The following is a 21,077-nucleotide window of genomic DNA, read 5'->3' on the forward strand; positions in this document are numbered from 1 at the left end:
AAAAAAAAAAAAAAAAAAAAAGGATGCTAAATGCTTTGAAGAAGTTAAAAGACATTGCCATATAGTACACAAGCCTTCTAGAATTTACAGCTCTACTTAAAATAAAATATTGTTTAAGCTAGAAAGGCCCCCCAAAAACATTCAATTCAAATCTCCCCATGTTAATGTATCTCAAAGTCAGGTTTAAGACAGAAGTGGAGTCCAGAATTTCTATGGCAAACTCCTTTTCAGCAAAGATGTTAATTACAGAATAAAAAGAACACTTTGAGTGTTTATTCTCAAATTCCTCATCATAACAGGGTATAACGGGAGAGGGTTAGACTTTGGAAAGAGACAGACTTGCATTTGAATCCTGATTATGATTTGCACTGAGCTTATCTAGCCTCTCTCCTTTTCAGTTTTCTCATCTGCAAACCAGGGCTACTACTTACCTTGCGGTGTTATTGTAAAAACTGAAACATCAAATAAATATCTATCACACTGCCAAATTATTTTATTCTTCTAACACTAATTTCCCTTCCTTCTCACTTCAAACAGTGGATGCTCACTTGGCAAATTTGTTGAAGGATTAGTTTTAATAGATTATTCAAATACAAGGCTTTTAGGATCCCTTCTGGTCTTGAATAAATAAAACCATAAAAATTAAATTCAGTTTCCATAACAGTCTGAGCAATTAAAAGCAAAACTCTCATGTGATACAAAGAATTCTAACCTATTGGATATCTATTCTATAATCTGTAAAGGTTACATAACTGCATAAAACACAATCCTTTTCTACAAGAGTATGCAATGAAATTTAATCAATATCAGAAGAGTGAGCACAGAAATTTGGCACAATTTAGCCTAAACGTTGTGACAATATCTTTTATTTGTAGATAATTTAAGATGTCCTTAAAGATAATTCTAGTTTCAAAAAAATATTATGACTAAAAAACAAAAGCTAATTGCAAAAATTGCTTACCTTTTACAGGAAAGGTAAAGGGTTCCTTAGTCAAATCAGGGCAATCAACTACAGAGACCTGGACATCAGCAAAGTTATCTTTTAACCCCTTCTGCATAACTAATAAAGACAAGGAATAAGATTATTTAACATTACGTAAAAACTTAGCTACCACATATCAAAAGTACCCCCAACACACTCCCAATCTCAACTTGTATAATAAAAAAAAGGGGGGGAAATGGTCTTATTAATGAATATAACTAGACATTAAACATAATGATATAGTACAATGTAGACTAAGATATATAAATACTTCCTCTACAGTGATTTCCAACTTTTGAAGATAAACAGCCTGCACTTGTGTGAGGATGAGGATTACCTTCTTTTTTGAAAGAAGATTCCAAAACCAACTGAAATGTGAACATTTAAACTTTTGAAAAGTAAGTAATCACATGTAACAACTTCAGTGACGGTAACAGACAAAATATTGAACAAAGCAGCCAGACACAAAAGACTACATACAATATTACTTTATGCATCTCAGAAACAGGCAATGGATCAAGGCTGACTGGGAAGGTATGCAAAGAAGCCTTCTGGGATGTTGAAAATATTTTACATTTTGATCTGGATAGTAGTTACATAGGTGTAACTATTGTTAACATTCATCAAGCTGTACACTCAAGATTAGTGTACTTTACTGTAGACAGTTATACCTCAATAACAATGTAAAAAGGCACAGGTATCTCAAAGTTATTAATTTAAGACCGATGTATTTCCCTCTCTCTCTTTTATATGTAGAGACCAGGTCTTGCTATATTGCCTGGCTGGTCTCGAACTCCTGGGCTCATGTGATCTTCCTGCCTTGTGTCTCCCGAAGTGCTGGGATTACAATGAGCCATCACACCTAGCCTCAATGGTTTTTTTTTTCTTTTTTTTTTGAGACAGAGTCTCACTCTGATAGCCTCACCCTGTCGCCCAGACTGGAGTGCAATGGTGTGCAGCACGATCTTGGCTCACTCAGCCTTGATCTCCAGGCTCAAGTAATCCTCCCACCTCAACCTCCCCAGAAGCTGGGACTATAGGTGGGTGCCACCATGCTTGGCTAATTTTTGTAAAAATGGGGTTTTAGCTTGTTGCCCAGGCTGCTCTCAAACTCCTGGGCTCAAAAGATCTGCTCACCTTGGCCTCCCCAAATGCTGGAATTACAAGCATGAGCCACCGCATCAGCCTATGTACTTTTAAGGATCAAAAGTTCTTATAAAATTTCTTCTTTTTTTTTGGAGATGGAGTCTCACCCTGTCACCCAGGCTGGAGTGCAATGGTACGATCTTGGCTTACTGCAACCTCCACCTCCCTGGTTCATGCCATTCTCCTGCCTCAGCCTCCCGAGTAGCTGGGGTTACAGGCACCCACCACCACACCCAGGTATTTTTTGTATTTTTAGTAGAGATGGGGCTTCACCATGTTGGCCAGGCTGGTCTTGAACTCCTGACCTCGTGATCCACCTGCCTCGGCCTTCCAAAGTGCTGAGATTACAGGCCTGAGCCACTGTACCTGGTCAATTTCTTTTTTTTTTTTTTTTTTTGAGACTGAGTCTCACATTGTCGCCTAGGCTGAAGTGCAGTGGCGCGATCTTGGCTCAATGTAACTTCTGCCTCCCGGGTTCAAGTGATTCTTGAGGCTCAGACTCCCGAATAACTGGAATTACTGGCACACACCATCACGCCCAGCTAATTTTTGTATTTTTAGTAGGGATGGAGTTTTGCCATGTTGGCCAGGCTGGTCTTGAACTCCTGACCTCAAGTGATCTGTCTACCTTGGCCTCCTAAAGTGTTGAGATTGCAGGCATGAGCCACTGTAGCAGGCCATAAAATTTCTACTTTTACTGAATATATCCTGCACATATAGAAGGAAAAGAGAAACAAACACAAAAGTGAAAACTGGTTCTAGAAAAGCAATAAAAGAAAAAATCTGGCCAAGCATGGTGGCTCATGCCTGTAATCCCAACACTCTGGGTGGCCGAGGCAGGAGGATCAAGTGAGGTCAGGAGTTCAAGAGCATCCTGGGCAATAGAGCAAGATCCTACGTTTACAAAAAGAGAAAAGAAAAAGAAAAAATTCCTAGCTACCCTGTCATATTAGGGAAGACAGACTGATGAAAAAGAAATACAGGCCAAACAATACAGATTGTTTACTAGTTACCATTCAATTGGCGGGGGGGAGGGGGGGGAGATTATAAGAGGAAAGTTACAACAAAGCAAAAATGAGTCTATCTGTTGACTTCGACCTTATCAAGATGACAAATGAACTACCAGAACAACACATTTTGAGAAGCAAGGGAAGGTTCTATAGTTACCATCAGAACAGAACCTAGAGGTTGTCAAATAAAGGTTGGTATTCTGACAGACTTTACAGTTTCGGATAAGAACTATTCCTGGCTTCATTTTGTGTGCCCATTTTTGTTTTCCTTTTTTTGCCTATCTTCCCTCCTAATTCATCTTGGGAAACTGCCTTAAATACTTGTTTGAACAAGGAGAAATATATAAAAATAAACACAGAGAGAAATCAAAGCAAGTTCACTGGCAGTCTGTCATTATCAGTGGTGTGGGGGAATTATATTGGGAATATGATTAACACACAACAGTAGAATATACATTTAAAGAATAATGTAAGTGAAAAAAGTTAAAGCAAAATTGTGCAACTCTTTGGGCATCACACATGCTTAAGTCTTGGATCACTAATCATTTACATCCTGTAAAGCTGGTATCATCAATAATCTATAAGTGAAAGAAAAAAGAATTTACAAATTATAATTTCAGTTTTTTTGGAGGGACAGAATTTTGGACTTTCTCAATAAAAATGGGACAGAACAGAAACTGAAATGGAAAATGAATTCCATACCAAAAGTATTATTTTGATAAGTAAGATATAGATGTAGGTAAGTAGTAAGATATAGATAGATCTTAGAATCTTTTAAAAGAATTTTCTCTTGGGATAATTTTAAAACCCAAAGTTAATATTGTTTTTACCTCCAGCAAGCTCTTCTAGACTTGGTACATGAAAAGAAAACTCAGCACAAGCCATTTTCTTTCTTCTTTAGGTGTGAGGTTGGACAAATAGAGTTACTCTTGGTTAATTATCACAAGAGTCCACAGCGCACCAAGTATGAACTGCTTCTGTTCTGGAAATGAACCTTTAGCATTCAAACATACAAACAGAACAAAAGGGCATTTAGGTTTCTATCTTCACAAAAAGGCAAACACAGCTTCTAGCATTTAATATTCCAAGTGAGAAACAGACAAGCGACCTTTTAACACTTATACTTTATTTTATTTTAATTTAAAATTTAAAACTAATTTTTTAATAGAAACACGATCTTGCTGTGTTGCCTAGGCTGATCCTGAATTCCTGGCCTCAAGCGATCCTCCCACCTCTGCCTCCCAAAATGCTGGGATTACAAGTGTGAGTTACTGCTCCCGGCCAATTCATTTTTTTAAAAAAAATCATATAGCTGGAGTGAACATCCAATTTTCTAATGGTTGGTCTAAGGAATATAGGTCTTGAAGCAAAAGGTACTTATTAGGAGTTTATGGGTAAGTGTTTAAATGGTTGTAGATAACAGTACATATAAGATTTGTACAGTACATATAGGATCTCAAGTATTTCTATAATAGATATGTTTTCTATTCTATATTTCACATTTAGGCCAAAAATTAAATGAGCTCCTTAGACTATCATTTTTTCAAAATAAAATTTAAATTACAAATACAAATGGAAACTTTTATGGAATGATTAGCCTTTGAAATTCAAATTTTTATTTTCATTTACAAATAAATATACTTTCTTGGTAAATAGATTTAATGTTCAATTCTGATAATCTACCCAATTATAATTTGATACTTAAATATATGCTTTACTATCATTGCAACTAAAAAATAAAATATATGCCAAGCATATTCTGTAACAAATAAGTACACATACACAGAGATTAGTATCTTACCTTAAGTGTTCAGTGATGAGGTGTGCAACCAGAGGGAGATAAAATGAAGGCAGGGAAAAATACAAGTAATATGAGGTAGTCATGTATCCTACTCCAGGCCAATCACAACAGGGAACACAGACAAGACTCTTAAGGGTGTTTCTAAGAGTACTGCAGGAGTTCTCATTAAAATTGTTAATAGAACACTTCATTAATCTTGAGTGGCCTCTGCCCTTAACATGCCTATTTAGCAAGTGGAAAGGTGATCCTCAGTCATCTGAAATATTCTTCTAAATTTTTTTTTTTTTTTTTTTTGAGACGGAGTCTCGCTTTGTGGCCCAGGCTGGAGTGCAGTTGCCGGATCTCAGCTCACTGCAAGCCCCGCCTCCCGGGTTTAGGCCATTCTCCTGCCTCAGCCTCCCCAGTAGCTGGGACTACAGGCGCCGCCTCCTCGCCCGGCTAGTTTTTTGTATTTTTTAGTAGAGACGGGGTTTCACTGGGTTAACCAGGATGGTCTCAATCTCCTGACCTCGTGATCTGCCCGTCTCGGCCTCCCAAAGTGCTGGGATTACAGGCTTGAGCCACCGCGCCCGGCCTAAATTTTTTTTTCTAATTTTCCAAAGATTCGTAGGTTGTTTAGAAACTGGGTTTCTAGTTCCGGTACTTTTCAACAACATATCCTCTCTAACCATTCTATTGCATACATTTAGGATGTTACATTTACTTCAGTACTTTATCAAATACCAGCTTTTATTGTTCTTGATTTAATATATGTAATCTAATCTCCCAAATATATATAACTGTTTATAAAGCATCCCAAATCTTTTTTTTTTGAGACGTAGTCTCGCTCTGTCACCCAGGCTGGAGTGCACTATGGCATCATCTTGGCTCACTGCAACCTCTGCCTCCCAGGTTCAAGCGATTCTCCTGTCTCAGCCTCCCTAGTGGCTGGGATTACAGGCGTGTGCCATCACGCCTGGCTAATTTTTTGTATTTTAGTAGAGACAGGGTTTCACCATGTTGCCCAGGCTGGTCTCAAACTCCTGAGCTCAAGCAATCCACTTGCCTCCGACTCCCAAAGTGCTAGGATTACAGGTGTGAGCCACCACACCCAGCCCCCAAATCTTACATAATCATACTTAAATTATTTTAAACATAGTTTTGTGTGAGGAAAAGAAAGAGAGATCAGACTGTTACTGTGTCTATGCGGAAAAGGGAGACAAAAGAAACTCCATTTTGATCTGTACAAAGAAAAATTGTTCTGATTTGAGATGCCGTTAATCTGTAACTTTAGCCCCAACCCTGTGATCACAGAAACATGTGCTGTATTGCATCAAGGTTTAAGGGATTTAGGGCTGTGCAGGATGTGCCTTGTTAACAATATATTTGCAGACAGTAAGCCTGGTAAGTCATCGCCATTCTCCATTCTCTATTAACCAGGGACATGATGCACCACGGAAAGCTGCAGGGACCTCTACCCAAGAAAGCCTGGGTATTGTCCAAGGTTTCCCCCCACTGAGACAGCCTGAGATACGGCCTCGTGGGAAGGAAAAGACCTAACCGTCCCCCAGCCCTACACCCATAAAGGGTCTGTGCTGAGGAGGATTAGTAAAAGCGGAAGGCCTCTTTGCCGTTGAGATAAGAGGAAGGCCTCTGTTTTCCGCATATTCCTGGGAACGGAATGTCTCCGTGTAAAGCCTACTATTAACGTTCTATTCTGATACAGGAGAAAACCATGCTGTGGCTGGAGGGGAGATATGCTGGCAGCAATACTGCTCTGTTACTCTTTGCTACACTTAAGATGTCTGGGTAAAGAGAAACATAAATCCAGCCTATGTACACGTCCAGGCACAGTACCTTCCCTTGAACTTATTTATGACGCAGACTCCTTTACTCACGTTTTCCTGCTGACCTTCTCCCCACCATCACCCTGTTGTCCTGTCACACTCCCCTTACTGAGACAGTGAAAACAGTAATCAATAAATACTGAGGGAACTCGGAGACCAGTGCCGGTGCCGGTCCCCTGGGCCCACTGTTCTTTCTCTATACTTTCTCTCTGTGTCTTACTTCTTTTCTCAGTCTCTTGTCCCATCTGACGAGAAATACCCACACGAGTGGAGAGGCAGTCCCCTTTCAGTTTTGGGTTGAATAATTTTTAATTGTTCAGGAATGAGACAGTTTAACTTTTTCTTTTAAATAATTTCAGATTAACAGATATTACATTTAAATAATTCCTGTATATTCTTCACCCAGATTTCCCAAATGTTAACATTTTATCACATCCTTTATCAAGCAAACATTGGGTACTTATTTATGAACATGTCAAAATCTGCACAATGAATAGTATATTCATTTATAATGATAATAAAAGCACTTTAGATATTTTTGCTGACAGTAGGAATAAGAACACAAGTTAAAATCCAAATGTAATCTTAATTTTATTCCCTTTATTATCTCTTTACTTTAGTAAAAAGTTAGGTCAGTTGTTTCTGTTTATTTACGTCCCTACCAAAGTAGAAACAAAGTCCAATCCTGGGAGGATGTAGCTTGAATAACTGGTTTAGAAATGTACTTATTAGGGGTCCTTATTAGGGATTTGAGGATAAGTGTTTAAAGGTTGTGGGTAACAGTGCATATAGGACTCTCAAGTATTTCTATAATAGATATTTGTGCTTTCTACTCTATATTTGACATTTAGACAAATAATTAAATGAGTTCCTTAGCCTACCACTTTTTCATAATAAAATTTAAATTATGAAGACCCGTCCAATCCTAAAATGAGGTGAACTTCAGGCAGGGTGATGGCACTGCAGGCAGTGTGGTAGCATGTGTATGTGTGTGTGTGTGTTGGAGGTGGGGAGAGGGTTACAGTTGGAGCTGAGAAAGGGGTTAGGTTCTCACATAAACTCCAGGAACACAGCCTTGGGCCAGATAGAGGCAAACAGTATTTTCCTGCCTAATTGGTGGGAGGCGATGGCCCAGAAATAGGGTCTAGAAAGGAAATGCAGCTGCAGAGGTCAACACCTGAAGGGGGAGACCAACTATCGCAACTAAACTGGTTACCATTTGAGCGCACACTGTGTACCAGACACCGTTAGACACTGTGCAGACATTCTCTCAACTTTTCACAACCATGACAGATTGTGAGACAGGCTGTGGGTCTTCAGGAGTTGCGGGCATCTGCCAGACACAGCCGCAGGGCCTGCATGGAGTTCGCTCCTGCTGGCCACCACTCGCTCGGGCTCCAGCATCAGCTCACCCCCACGCACCCTCCCATAAATGGTGGGGCGCAGCAGGCCTGAGTGAGTGGAGTTCGTGGCTTCCAGCACTCCAGTTCCCGCCTCATTCACTCGCGCGCCCCCTCCTGCGGGGAGTTGAGAGCTGCCGGCAGAGTAGGGGAGGCACCGCAGCCCCAAGAACCGCGAAGAGGTCTGAGAAATATCTTGCTTCAAATGCACTCCAGCCTGGGTGACAGAGCAAGACCGTCTCTATAAAACAAACAAAGGAATACGAAATGTGGCCGGGCGCGTTGGTTCACGCCTGTACTCCCAGCACTTTGGGAGGCCCAGGCAGGTGGATCACTTGAGGTCAGGAGTTCGAGACCTGCCTGGCCAACATGGTGAAACCTGGTCTCTACTAAAAGTACAAAAATTAGCCCGGTGTGGTGGCGGGCGCCTGTAGTCCCAGCCACTAGGGAAGCTGAGGTGGGTGGATCTCTTGAGCCTGGGAGGTGGGGGTTGCAGTGAGCTGAGATCCGGCCACTGCACTCCAGCCTGGGCGACAGAGCAAGACTCCGTCTCTTAAAAAAAAAAAGAAAAAATACAAAATGAAATGTGAAATTTCAGTGATTCTGCATTAGGAGTTAATTGTTCCTTCCTTTTAATACCACTTTTCCCCTTCTTTTTGAACAAGGGACGCTGCATTTGCATTTTGCATTGAGCCTCACAAATTACACAGCTAGGCTTGCTGCTGAATACGGCAGTGAGGGACATGCCATACCAGTCCTGGAGCTTAGTCATTGCCCAGCCCCTGTGGATCAAATGCAGTGTCAGACTTTTTATCCCCGAAATTGTCCAATCTATGGAGCAAAGGAGGGTAAAGAGACCAGATTACTTTTAAGGCACACTCTATCCTAAAATGATGTAAACTATAAAATAAGACTAGACAGCTTTACTGGTTTTTGTGGTTTATCATATGAAAACAGAAGTTTGAAACCAGAAAAATCAAACCAGTTCATCCCTTTTTAAAATTTCTTTGGGAGGCCGGTGGCTCACACCTGTAATCCCAGCACTTTGGGAGGCCGAGGCAGGCGGATCACCTGAGGTCTGGAGTTCGAGACCAGCCTGACCAACATGGAGAAACCCCGTGTCTACTAAAAATACAAAAAAGTTAGCCGGGCATGGTGGCTTATGCCTGTAATCTCAGCTACTTGGGAGGCTGAGGCAGGAGAAACGCTTGAACCCGGGAAGCGGAGATTGCGGTGAGCCAAGATCGCGCCATTGCACTCCAGCCTGGGCAACAAGAGCGAAACTCGGTCTCAAACAAAAAACAAAAAACAAAAAACAAACAAACAAACAAAAACTTTCGAAGGAAAAAACCCCACCAAAACTAAACTAGTTTACACTGCTTAATCTTAACTCAGGAACCGGTCAAGGAACTAATGGTGGGGGCGGGGGGTATGTAGGAGGAAACTTAGGAAAAAGAAATCCTCCACAGGTCTCACTTGTGACGTGTTAGCCAATTCCTGGGAGGCAGAAAGGGTGAGCTCCCGAAACAGGTGCAAAGGTGGAGAGGAGATCTGGGCGTGCTACGGAATAACACTGGCGTCCAGCACAAAGGTTACAAACTTCGAGTAACCTTCCCGAATATTTTCACACACAAGGGTTTTGAAGGCAAAAGTAGACAGATGACAAAACACTCAGGCACACATCCCACCCGTCACCCTCACCACACACTCGGGACCAGGTTTAGAAAGCCAGGCGACAGCTCAGCAAACGCGAGACCACCGGAAACGACCCGGGCTGAGAGGGTGTTTCCTCGTAGTTCTCATCCACTCACAATTGACCGCACATTTTCTTTTTGTTATTTGCCGAAATGTTCTTGGCTATTCCACTCACCGAATCGGTCACGCAAGCAAAACACCAAAGTCCGGATCTCCACCTACGCCAACCCCGCCTCCTCAGAGTACGCGAGCTACAGCTCCGCCCACGTTAGTCGCTCCTCCCTGCGCGGCGAGAAAAATGGCGCCCCCGCGTCGCGTCTCCTCCCACCGCTCGCCTTCTTCCCGGGAGCTAAATTGTATCGCGAGATTTCTGCCTCACTATTACTTGGGCCGCGGAGATATCCCACCCTTTTCTTCCGCGTGGTTGGAGGACATCGGCTAGTTTTCTGGAGTTGGAGGACTGAAGTCGGGAGGGTAGTGTGTGCAAATCTCCAGGACTCACGCACCAGGCCAGTCGCAGGTTTTGGCCCGAGGCCTGGGTTACGGGCAGCAAGTGCGCGGTTGGGGCCGGTGTGAGGCGGTTTTAGGTAGGTTGCCAAGAGGGCAAGGCCGTCTGGGCATGTTGGGCAGGGGAGGCATTGCCTATCTGGGGTTTCGGCCCCTGCGTTGTTCCGGAGGATCGAGCCTCGGAAGTCGGTCCGAGAGGGTGAAGGGATCACGGTTGCAGGCCACTCCGCGCCACGCGGCTGGTATGAGTCCCACAAACGTGGTTGTAGTGTGGACGGGCTTCATTATATCTTGAGATGGAGGTGTTAAAACGTGTTGCAGACAAGTTTAACCTTTTTACGTAATTTAAATGATTTAACCTTCATATGTGATGTACCCATTGATAGCGCCGGTTTCCTGGAGGTTAGGCGCTGCCCGGAGAGACGCGCTGGTGGTCACAGAATTAGCTCCGGGTAGAGCGCCGCTCTCTGCCCACGTGGCCTCTAAGAATTGCAGAATTCCAGCGGAGGCATCGACACCCAAGTAGGAGTGTCTTCTGAGCACTAAGAAAAAGTGATTCTTGAGCTAGCTTTAGTTTGATAATCCCTACTTTTAAAAAAAATTAACCACAGGTATGCCATTAATGCATGGGGCCAAATTTTTGTTGAATTCCGTTTTTGAGCATTCGATATATAATGACTTCGTAGAATCTTGTACTTAAGAAAGCTAATAAGACGTTCTACCAGGAAATTACCACAGGGGTCCATTGGGCATTTAACAAATCTGAGCTCTTATCGTTTTATATTTTAAATATTTTGCTAGTTCATCCTAGGATTTATATGCAATGACTCATGTCAGGTCCCAAGAAGCTACAGAATGAGATGAGATTGACTAAGGCAAGTACAATAGTGAAATAAGTAGTTACCTTTAATTTTTGTTGCCATGTCTATTGTTTTTCTTTTCTTTTTTTTTTTCTGAGACAGGGTCTTGTTCTGTCGTCCAGGCTAGGGTGCAGTGGTGCAATCTCGGCTCACTGCAACCTCCACCTCTGCTCAAGCGATCCTCCCGAGTGGCTGGGAGCACAGGCACGGGTCACCACACCTAGCCAGTATCTTAAGAATTTTTTGTAGAGACAAGGGTCTCCTTGTGTGCTGAGGCTCACTACATACAACTTCTACCTCCCAGGCTCAGGTATTCCACCTACCTCAGCCTCCTGACCACAGGCGCGCGCCACTAGCCCGGCTAATTTTTGTATTTTTTGTAGACACGGAGTTTCACCACGTTGCCTAGGTTGGTCTTGAGCTCCTGGGCTCAAGCGATCCGCCCGCCTCGACTTCCCAAAGTGCTGTGTTACACAGGCCTGAGCCACCCAGACCAACCTGTTTTTGTTTTTTCTTTTAGCTCACAAGAAGGAATCTTTTTCTTCTTTTTTTGGCATGTTGTATTCTCTCTACCATGGGGATGAAGACACAAAGAATTATGATAGTTTATTGAAAAAGGTTGAGAATTCAGAACTTGTCAGTTTCCACCAATAATGGCAAAGATACAGTATGACAAAGTTCAGTTACTTAAATGAATCTAGGAATGAAGAATCTAGGAATTATTATAATGGAGAGGTGATCAGGAGTTTAAAATGGTCTGTTGATTGGAGATCCTTTTCCTGGTTTATATAGGGCACATTTTGCCTTAGGAATTCCCTCTTTGATCTTGGAAAATGGTTTTTAATTGTACATTAATATTGTATTGGTAATTGCACGTTAATAAGTGGCTAATGATAAAACTATATTTTTTACTTATATTGAAAGATGCTTTTTTTGGAAGTGACAGTACTTTTTTGGAATCTTGTTCCATTGAATATATTTAGAGGGTAAAAACTGAAAGAACCTGTGAATAAAATTTCTGAATTTCTTTTTAAAGAAATTGATCTGAAATGGATAAGAAGCTTAACCCTGGAAAATGATTTTGCCTAAAATCATTGGCATAGTCTGACCACGTTGAACACTATAGTAGATACTGTGTCAATATTTAGGGAAGCTTTGTCACATTTACTAAATTTCATAATTTCAGAAAACTGTTATAAAACAAAGCAATTGATGGATAAATCAGGAATAGATTCTCCTGACCATGTGACATCTGCTGCTATGGAACTTGCAAATCAAAGGTAAGTGGGTTTTTACTGGAGAACTGAGTGGATTTAATCATATTTATTGTATCTGAATTATGAGAAATTATTGTATATAATGAGTGACAGTAAAGATAATTTTCAGGAATTGGGAAAGAAGGAAAACCAGATTTCACTGACCTTCCAAGTTTATCTAGTTAATATAGATTGATAATAGCATTGCAAATACTTTAAATTCAAAATGTGAATATATTATAATGGGACACATTCTTCGAGAAAAAAATGTATTCTTTGGGTCATATTAGCATCTCTTCCAGACTACCTCCTCCTGTTTTTGTCTGGTAGGCTGTGTTTGTTTTACTCACTCTTAGCAGTGAACCGAACCATACAGCCTTTGTGGAGTTCATACATTACCTTGAAATATACATAGTTTTTTTTTAAGCTGAGCGCAGTGGTGCATGCCATTAGTCCTAGCTAGCTACTTGGGAGGCTGAGTCAGGAGGATCCCTGGAGTTGCAGGAGTTTGAGGTTGCAGTGAGCTGTGATTGCACCACTGTACTCCAGTCTGGGTAACAGCAAGACGATGTTTACAAAACTCTTTTTAATAAGAGCTGTAGCTTTATGAGCTATTTAAGTAGGATGGTCAGCAGAAAGGCGGCTGGTTCTGAGCCCATCCTTTAAAAAATTTTTAATTCTGGGCATGTTTTCCTGAGTTGGTCTTGGAAGAAATGTACATTTGGGACTGGGTATTACTGGTAATAAGCATTCAGTAAGAAAGGAAGATGAAATTAATTTTTTTCCCATTTTTCTAGTGATAACTCTTCTGATAGCAGCTTATTTAAAACTCAGTGTATCCCTTACTCACCTAAACGGGGGAAAAGAAACCCCATTCGAAAATTTGTTCGTACACCTGAAAGTGTTCACGCAAGTGATTCATCAAGTGACTCATCTTTTGAACCAATACCATTGACTATAAAAGCTATTTTTGAAAGATTCAAGAACAGGAAAAAGAGGTACAAAAAAAAGAAAAGAAGAAGTACCAGCCGACAGGAAGACCAAGGGGAAGACCAGAAGGAAGGAGAAATCCTATATCCTCACTAATAGATAAGAAGAAACAATTTAGAAGCAAAGGATCTGGCTTCCCATTTTTAGAATCAGAGAATGAAAAAAACCCGCCTTGGAGAAAAATTTTAACGTTTGAGGTGAGTCAGCATTTTATATATATGGCTACACGTAACTCAGATGCCCAAAATGATTTGTTGGCCAGTTTAGAATTGTCTCAGATATGCTGGGAACACACTGTCTGCAATTTCGATACTCTTCTATACTGACTTCCCCCTAAAGTCCACCTCATCCTTTAACTGAAACTTGACTTATATCTCTTCAATTAATTACTACACTTTGGCCAGATTTAAAAGATAGTGCTCCAACTCTTTGTATAAAATGCTTTGATCTCATCCCATCTCAGGTCTTAAACACAACCCTAAAATTCAGTAGGGATAATAAAAGCTCACATGAAATTATTTTTGCAGTAATCTAAACCAAAACCACACATGCTTTATATTCAGTGGATATATTCTTAAGGCCTAGGTGTTTCTAAGCCAATCATCTGAAAAATACCCTAATACTTAGGAATAAGTAGACTTTTTTAAATATTCGAGAGTTGTATGTTGAATGAATGCAGAGTTTCAGGTTCTTGCCAGAACCTGAAATTTTATCTGGGAGGATTAATACATGTTAATCTCTTCAGTTAATCTCTTAAGGTGATTATAGTAAACATTAGAAATCTTATTCCTATTTTTACATTTTAAAATGCCTTTAATAAGTCCCAGGCATGACAAGATATGTACTTCACTTTTCCTTGGTACCAGCTTAGGTAAGTTTATAATTGTAATGTGAATTTTAATAAACAGCATTTGATATGTCCACAAGTGGGGAGTAGTTAAGATAGCAAATTCAGAGTCTTTGGTAAGGGGAGTGTTGAACATTGGCACCTGCTGGGTTGTGAAAGAAAAATCTTGACATACTTATGGTGTTTTTAATATATAGCAAGCTGTTGCAAGAGGATTTTTTAACTACATTGAAAAACTGAAGTATGAACACCACCTGAAAGAATCATTGAAACAAATGGATGTTGGTGAAGATTTAGAAAATGAAGATTTTGATAGTCGTAGATACAAATTTTTGGATGATGATGGATCCATTTCTCCTATTGAGGAGTCAACGTAAGTGGAATCATATGAAATAGGTTATAAATTAAATTTTATGTTAATTGCTTCATATTTTGCCTTTAATATAGTTATACTTAAATAATGAACAAAGATACAGAGTATGACAATTGGGATTATTACAGTTGAGCCAAGCTTAGCACACAATACATCTAGAATTCTCTAGAACACAGCATTCTCAAATTTTGTGTTTGCTTGACTAGTATTGCAGTTTCAGTTTTATTTCAGAGAGGAATATACAACTAATGAGGTCATAGAAGATTCTGTCATCTCAATGATAAATTTTAATATTACAGAGCAGAGGATGAGGATGCAACACATCTTGAAGATAATGAATGTGATATCAAATTGGCAGTAAGTGACTTATTTTTTTCCTGTTCCATTTTGGGAAGGCAGGAGTTGGTTGGTACAGAACGAATTGTATTTCGTTTTTCTCTTACACTTCATTTAACTTTTGAAAAGCTCAGTAAGTTTACTGCAGGAAATGCAAGAAGGAAAATACTAATTTTTTAGAGACTTGATAAAGAACATGGGGTTTCCAGTACTATTTTTAATAAATAGCATTCTGATACGTAATATTGCTAGTTAGGATATCAAATGAAAAAGCAAGCAGATGTTAATTTGGATTTTAACATCTACATGTAGTCTCTAGGTTATCTGAAGTAATCCGGGGCACTCAGCTATATGTAATTACTAAGCCATTTGAGTTATTGCTTAATCCATGATTTTTTTGTTTGTTTGTTTTATGCAGGGCGATAGTTTCATAGTAAGTTCTGAATTCCCTGTAAGACTGAGTGTATACTTAGAAGAAGAGGATAGTACTGAAGAAGCTGCTTTGTCTAAAAAGAGAGCTACAAAAGCCAAAAATACTGGACAGAGAGCCCTGAAAATGTGACAGGATCATGAATGTCAAAGGTGAAGCATATAGAAAAAACAACTTCATAGAAATGAATAAAGATGATAAATGTGGATGTATATATACCAGTCTGGTGGTGAAGAAACGCTGAAACCCAGAACTTTATAACAAAAAAAAATTTAACCCTGTGAAGAAGTTTGTGAAAGAAACTTGTGAAGTAGTAATTAGAAAAAAACCATTAAAACACCAGAGAAAATACATAGAAAAATTTGAAAAATTGTCAGTTGATTTCTGAATAAGAGCTTACAGGTGTTCTCTGAGTATTAAAACAATGAAGTGTAGTGATTTTAATTTTGAAAAGAAAATCTTAGACAAAATAACTTGACACCCAACCATCTTGAAGAGGGTATTTGAAATGCTCTTATTCCAGCTTTGTTCAGACATGACGAAAGTGACCTGTCAGGTGTTTAGTATTGTAATAACCTCATTTCCCTTCCCAAATTTAGAGTATCTTTAATACTTTCTTTTTTTTTTTTAAGACAGTTCTTGATCTGTCACCCAGGCTGTAGTGCAGTGGTGCAGTCTTGGCTTACTGCAGCCTCGTCTCCCGGGTTCAAGCAATTCTGCCGCAGCCTCTCGAGTAGCTGGGATTATAGGCGTTAGTCACCACACCCAGCTAATGTTTGTATTTTTAGTAGAGACAGGGTTTCACCATGATCTTGAACTCCTGACTTCAGGCAATCTGCCTACCTTGGCCTTCCAAAGTGCTGGGATTACAGGCGTGAGCCATGGCACCCGGCCTAATATTACTTTCAACTACCACTTTCACTTTATTAGTTCAAGAAAAGGCATACACATTTATTTAACATGTACACACGGGGAGAACCACAGTGATTACCCCAATGTTCATTATTTTGATCACCACGATAAAGCTGACTACTCTATGTAGTGCATTTTAGGACTGCACTTAGGTATGTTTTTGTTTAATGTGGACAAAGACTTATGGATAAGTGCAAAAAATAAATCCTCTTTTGCAACCCAGAACTCATTGTTCAGTATGAGTTTTGATACATATAAGAAGGGATATTATGATACCTGAGACAGTTATAAAGGTTGGTTCCAGGCCAGGTGCAATGGCTCAAGTCTGCAGTCCCCACACCAAGGTGGGAGTATTGCTTGAAACCAGGAGTTCAAGACCAGCCTGGGCATCTCCACAAAAATTGAAAAATTAGCTGGGTATTGGGGCATGTGCCTGTAGTTGGAGCTACTCAGAAAGGGGAGGTTGAGGCAAAAGGATTGAGCCCAAGAATTGGAGGCTGCACTGAACTTTGATGGCATCACTACTCCAGCCTGGGTAACAAAGACAGACCCTGTCTCTTAAGAAAAAAAGGTTGATTCTAGGACTGTAGAATAGATAAACAGCATGGGATATGAGGGAAATCCTCAGCAGTATTAATTTTGCATTCCAATTTCATGTTGATACATATGATGGCTTTTTGTTTTAAAGGCTTTTATCTTGAGAACATGATGTCTGGAGTTAAAGGTATGTCTCAATTTGAGTTGTCACACATTTATGTGTAGGAAACAGTATGCTGTCAGAGCAAGCAAGTTTTCATTTTATTCAGACATTTCTACCATACTTTTAATTCCCAATTATATTGATTTTTGAAAAGAGGAATCCTAGATTCACACATTTTATAGTGATGTGTCAGATTCATTTTAGTTGCAAGCATTAGAGGGTTCTGAATTTGTTAGTTTGTAGCAATAATCAGAACTTTGGAATTCCTACTTGAAGCCTACAGCATTATTTTGTATTAATGCACAATCTAAAGTGAGGTAGATGATTTTATGGTTTAATGCAAGATATAGTATAATAAAAGATTACATAGGTCATAAGAATTCATAAATTTGAATGATGCAGAGTTTGATTAAAAGTTATATAATGCCAAAGTCATAACTTACAGGCACATTATTTTCCTGTATTTTATAATGGATGACAACTAATTTTGAGCCAAGAATTAGAATTTGCTGAAATCTTTGAATTGGGAAAACATCCTCTATTTGCAGTATTGAAGTTCATAACAACAGTTATGCTTTAAACTTAAATCTTAAGTTTAAATACTTTTCCTTTGGCTCATCTACAGGAGCTACTTGATGGTATTTATTTTTCATTCCTCTGGCTCCTAAGCACAGTGTGATTGTGAAATTATTGTTTTGTGATTAAGGTGGTAGGAAGTTTTACAGTTCGCAATATTGTAAGAGCATATTGCAGTTTCTGCTCATAATTTTTTTCCTATGGAGTGTTAGACTTTGTTATTTATAAATGCTAGCTGGGCACAGTGGTGCCTGTGGTCCCCAGCTACTCTGGAGGCTAAGGCAGGATAATCACTTGAGCCCAGCGGTTCAAAGCTACAATGAGATGTGATCCTGCCACATCTCACCGTAGCCTCAAATCCTTGGGCTCAAGTGATTCAGCAAGAATCACACAATTTTTAAAAGACACAGCAGCAGATCCTGTGTCTTTAAAAAAAAAAATCAAAACCTTGTAAATAGTGGTTGAGGTCTATCCCGATGGGGCTTTTCCTGTAGCCTGCACGTCGTTGGAAACGCCTCATAGAGTAACTCTGTGGTTTTACTTTACTCACAGGACTATTGTTAGATCTGTGGGAAGGAACTACAAGACAGTTGCTAAAAGTTTGAAAAAGACAGTTACTAAACGTTATGGAAAACCAGATAATCTACTTTTTTTACCTTAGGTATTGGCATATACCACACATCTGTACCATTCTTGAGTGATTGCTTAGGTAAGTTTTAATTGGTGATAGTATAATCTTTTGGGAAATATGATTACAGTTCAGATGATGAATTTAACTGTTCAACTGCTGAATGATAAGGGCATGAACTAAAACTTAATTCTGACAGAGCTGGATGTGGCTATATAAAACTGGATCTTAAATTTATACTTGGGTATTAGTTTTAATAACTGGAAATATATCCTTTCTAAATCTTTAATTGGTACTTTCTATAGGAATGAATGTGATTTGAACTCATTCATGTTGAGAGGTAAGTAAAATATTTAACTTTTAATAATCAAGGACTCAAAAGATGAAAAGTAGAAATTAAGTACACCATCCCAGTATTTCAGGTATAACACAGAATTAGTAAGATACTGGCAAAAATGTTACTATATATTTGTATAGAGAAGGAAAATGAAGAGACTGCATGTCTAGACCTACCAAATGAAATTACCTGTGTTCTTTGCATCGTTAATTGAACTGGCAGTTACACATACTTCATCCTAAAGTCACGTAAACCTGTGTGGATATGTTGAATCAATAGGGATATGAATTACATTAAAAGAGGTTTGCGTTAACTGGCAGTTTGAGCAACAATGAGCTTGACATTTGTAGTCTGCTTGATCTGTTAAGTTAACATGTATATATTCCATCTGTAAGTTATATAGAGACTGGGCAAAGATTAGGAAAAGACTAGAGTTGTAGCTTAAAATACAGTTAATGTAGCTTATTACAGTGACAATTAGGAAACAAGGTCAAATTATTGTACTTGTTAAAGGAACTTAAATTTGAGAGGTTTGTGAAAGCATTTCTCAGTAGCAACATTGCACATTTGGGAATACGAATATGAATATGAATATGACAGTTCAGTCATAATTGCACTGCATGGTATCTGCACTCAGCAGTTTACTCCTGCTAGGGTGTTCAAAGGTCAGTGCTATAGAAATTCAGTATCTGGCATCGTTGGTTTTCTTGGCTTTGTGCTTGTTAAACCTGGTATTTCTATTGATACAGTATTTGTATAGGTTTCTCAGTGTTCAGTTTGATATACGCTAAAATAGTAAGCAATGCTTTTCTTTTTCCAGGGTGTCAAATTGAGAACCAGGCAGATCCCCACCACCTACAATCAAAAGGTAAGATTCTCTGTTAATATTGATTCTGCTTGTTTCCCTCTATTGGTAGCATTGCCAGCATAACAAAGACTTCGTACAAATACACTACTAAGCTTTAAAGAAACTTCTACAATGCCTCATTCTAGATGAGAATGGGCACTGTTGATCATGGTGTCCAAAAATAGTTAATGTGGCTAAATTGAGACAGGTTATGCTTCCATCACAGTATGCATATTGCAGTGGTGACAATGAGACCTGTAACATTTTGCCATGCTTATGAGTAAAATATGTGGGAGAAAAATGTTGACTTTTCAATATTAGAAACAATAAGTTTCTATTATTTCTATGTTATTATTTCGGTATTATTTTGATAGTTTCTGTGTTATTCTATATTTTATTTCTAAGTTTCTATGTTATTATTTAGGTAATAAGGAATTTTCGGCTCTTAATAGGACCACTTTCTTTTGTATGCTATATATTGACTGAAACATTGTAATGTACATGACTGTGTCTTGGATCAGGTGTCAAAATATTTGTACTTTGTACAATTCAGCTTCTAGGACCCTAAAGTAAATTGGTTGAAGAAATTAGATCCCAAAGATTCTTGGTAAGTTAATTCATTACTTAAAAGGCCATGCAGGTTATTTTGTTGAATACTAACTTTTCTCCAAGTGTTATTTTAGGTTATATTTATTTATCTAGTAATACTGTTGCAACATTTGTCACCACTTAGGAGTAAAAAAAGACTAGACTTACATTATTATGTGTTTAAACTTGATTATTAACGATGTTATGATGATGGGCAAAATGTTCAACTGCTCTGAATGGGCTGAATGAAAATGGCCTTTCTGAACATCATTTACATTAAATATTCCATTGTATTTCAGATTATAAAAGCTTGAAGGTAAAAGTTACCAGAAACATGATCATAGAGCAAATTCGGATGTGAATGGGCATGGGATCGTTGTTTTTTAAAAATACCTATTGGTTTAAATAGCTATTTTAAGCATGGAATTTTCAATACCTTAGTTGGGGTGCCAGGTTTTAGGATAATTTGGAGCCTAAGCAACCTCATTCTGAAAGATAGATTTCTGTACTTAATAAATATAAATTTGAAATTCACATTTTCCATAGGTGAATTTTGAAGTCTTCATCAGTATACCCATATTAAAAGGAGATAACAGAAGCCAAAGTAATTATGGCAAGTAATGGTTTTTATCTTAACCGTAAGTTATTTGCTCGAGGGTATAATGGTCATTACCAAGGCTTTTAGAATGCAGTTTCTCATTTGCTGTGGACATGACCATAAAAAAATTTCCCAGTAGGTTTTCTATCTGCTACTTTGGTAGCAATCAGCTTATTGGGAACAGTTGATTAACTGTAATAGAAATGCAGTACAAATACAATGTGAACCGCATGTGATTTTTCTTTTTTTTTCTAATAACTTTCATCAGTAATCAATGAGATTTTAAAATTCTGCTAGATCTCTTGAATCATGCAAATGTGCTTTGCCTTTGTATTGTAACCCTTGTGGGATGCTAATAACCAAGCAGTTTGTAGTAGAGTTAACTTAGGCTGGTTCTTTTTTTTTTTTTTTTTTTTTTTTTTTTTTTTTTTT

The 21,077-nt window shown here is 38.9% G+C and overlaps 1 protein-coding gene and 1 long non-coding RNA gene across 3 annotated transcripts; one reads left to right on the top strand and one right to left on the bottom strand.

Annotated features, from left to right (window-relative positions):
* Positions 1 to 960: 960 nt before the first annotated feature.
* LOC108523165 (uncharacterized) lies at positions 961 to 10,142 on the bottom strand. 2 transcript variants are annotated; one of them, XR_001883729.1, is made up of 3 exons: positions 10,036 to 10,142; positions 3,969 to 4,132; positions 961 to 1,060 (listed from the first exon to the last, which is right to left on the bottom strand). It is a non-coding gene; the product is annotated as an uncharacterized LOC108523165 (long non-coding RNA). The 2 variants fall into 2 exon arrangements; XR_001883730.1 differs by lacking the exon at positions 10,036 to 10,142 and adding an exon at positions 4,940 to 5,174.
* An 80-nt stretch (positions 10,143 to 10,222) lies between these two features.
* On the top strand, positions 10,223 to 15,820 carry TAF1D (TATA-box binding protein associated factor, RNA polymerase I subunit D). Its single transcript, XM_017863693.1, is given in 7 exon segments — positions 10,223 to 10,447; positions 12,414 to 12,507; positions 13,281 to 13,501; positions 13,504 to 13,670; positions 14,518 to 14,693; positions 14,993 to 15,050; positions 15,448 to 15,820. Coding segments are annotated over 6 exon segments (834 nt in total). The 5' UTR covers positions 10,223 to 10,447; positions 12,414 to 12,439; the 3' UTR covers positions 15,592 to 15,820.
* Positions 15,821 to 21,077: the final 5,257 nt, after the last annotated feature.

This window comes from Rhinopithecus bieti, unplaced genomic scaffold (assembly GCF_001698545.2).
Source record: "Rhinopithecus bieti isolate Rb0 unplaced genomic scaffold, ASM169854v2 scaffold_71999, whole genome shotgun sequence".
NCBI lineage: Eukaryota > Metazoa > Chordata > Mammalia > Primates > Cercopithecidae > Rhinopithecus > Rhinopithecus bieti.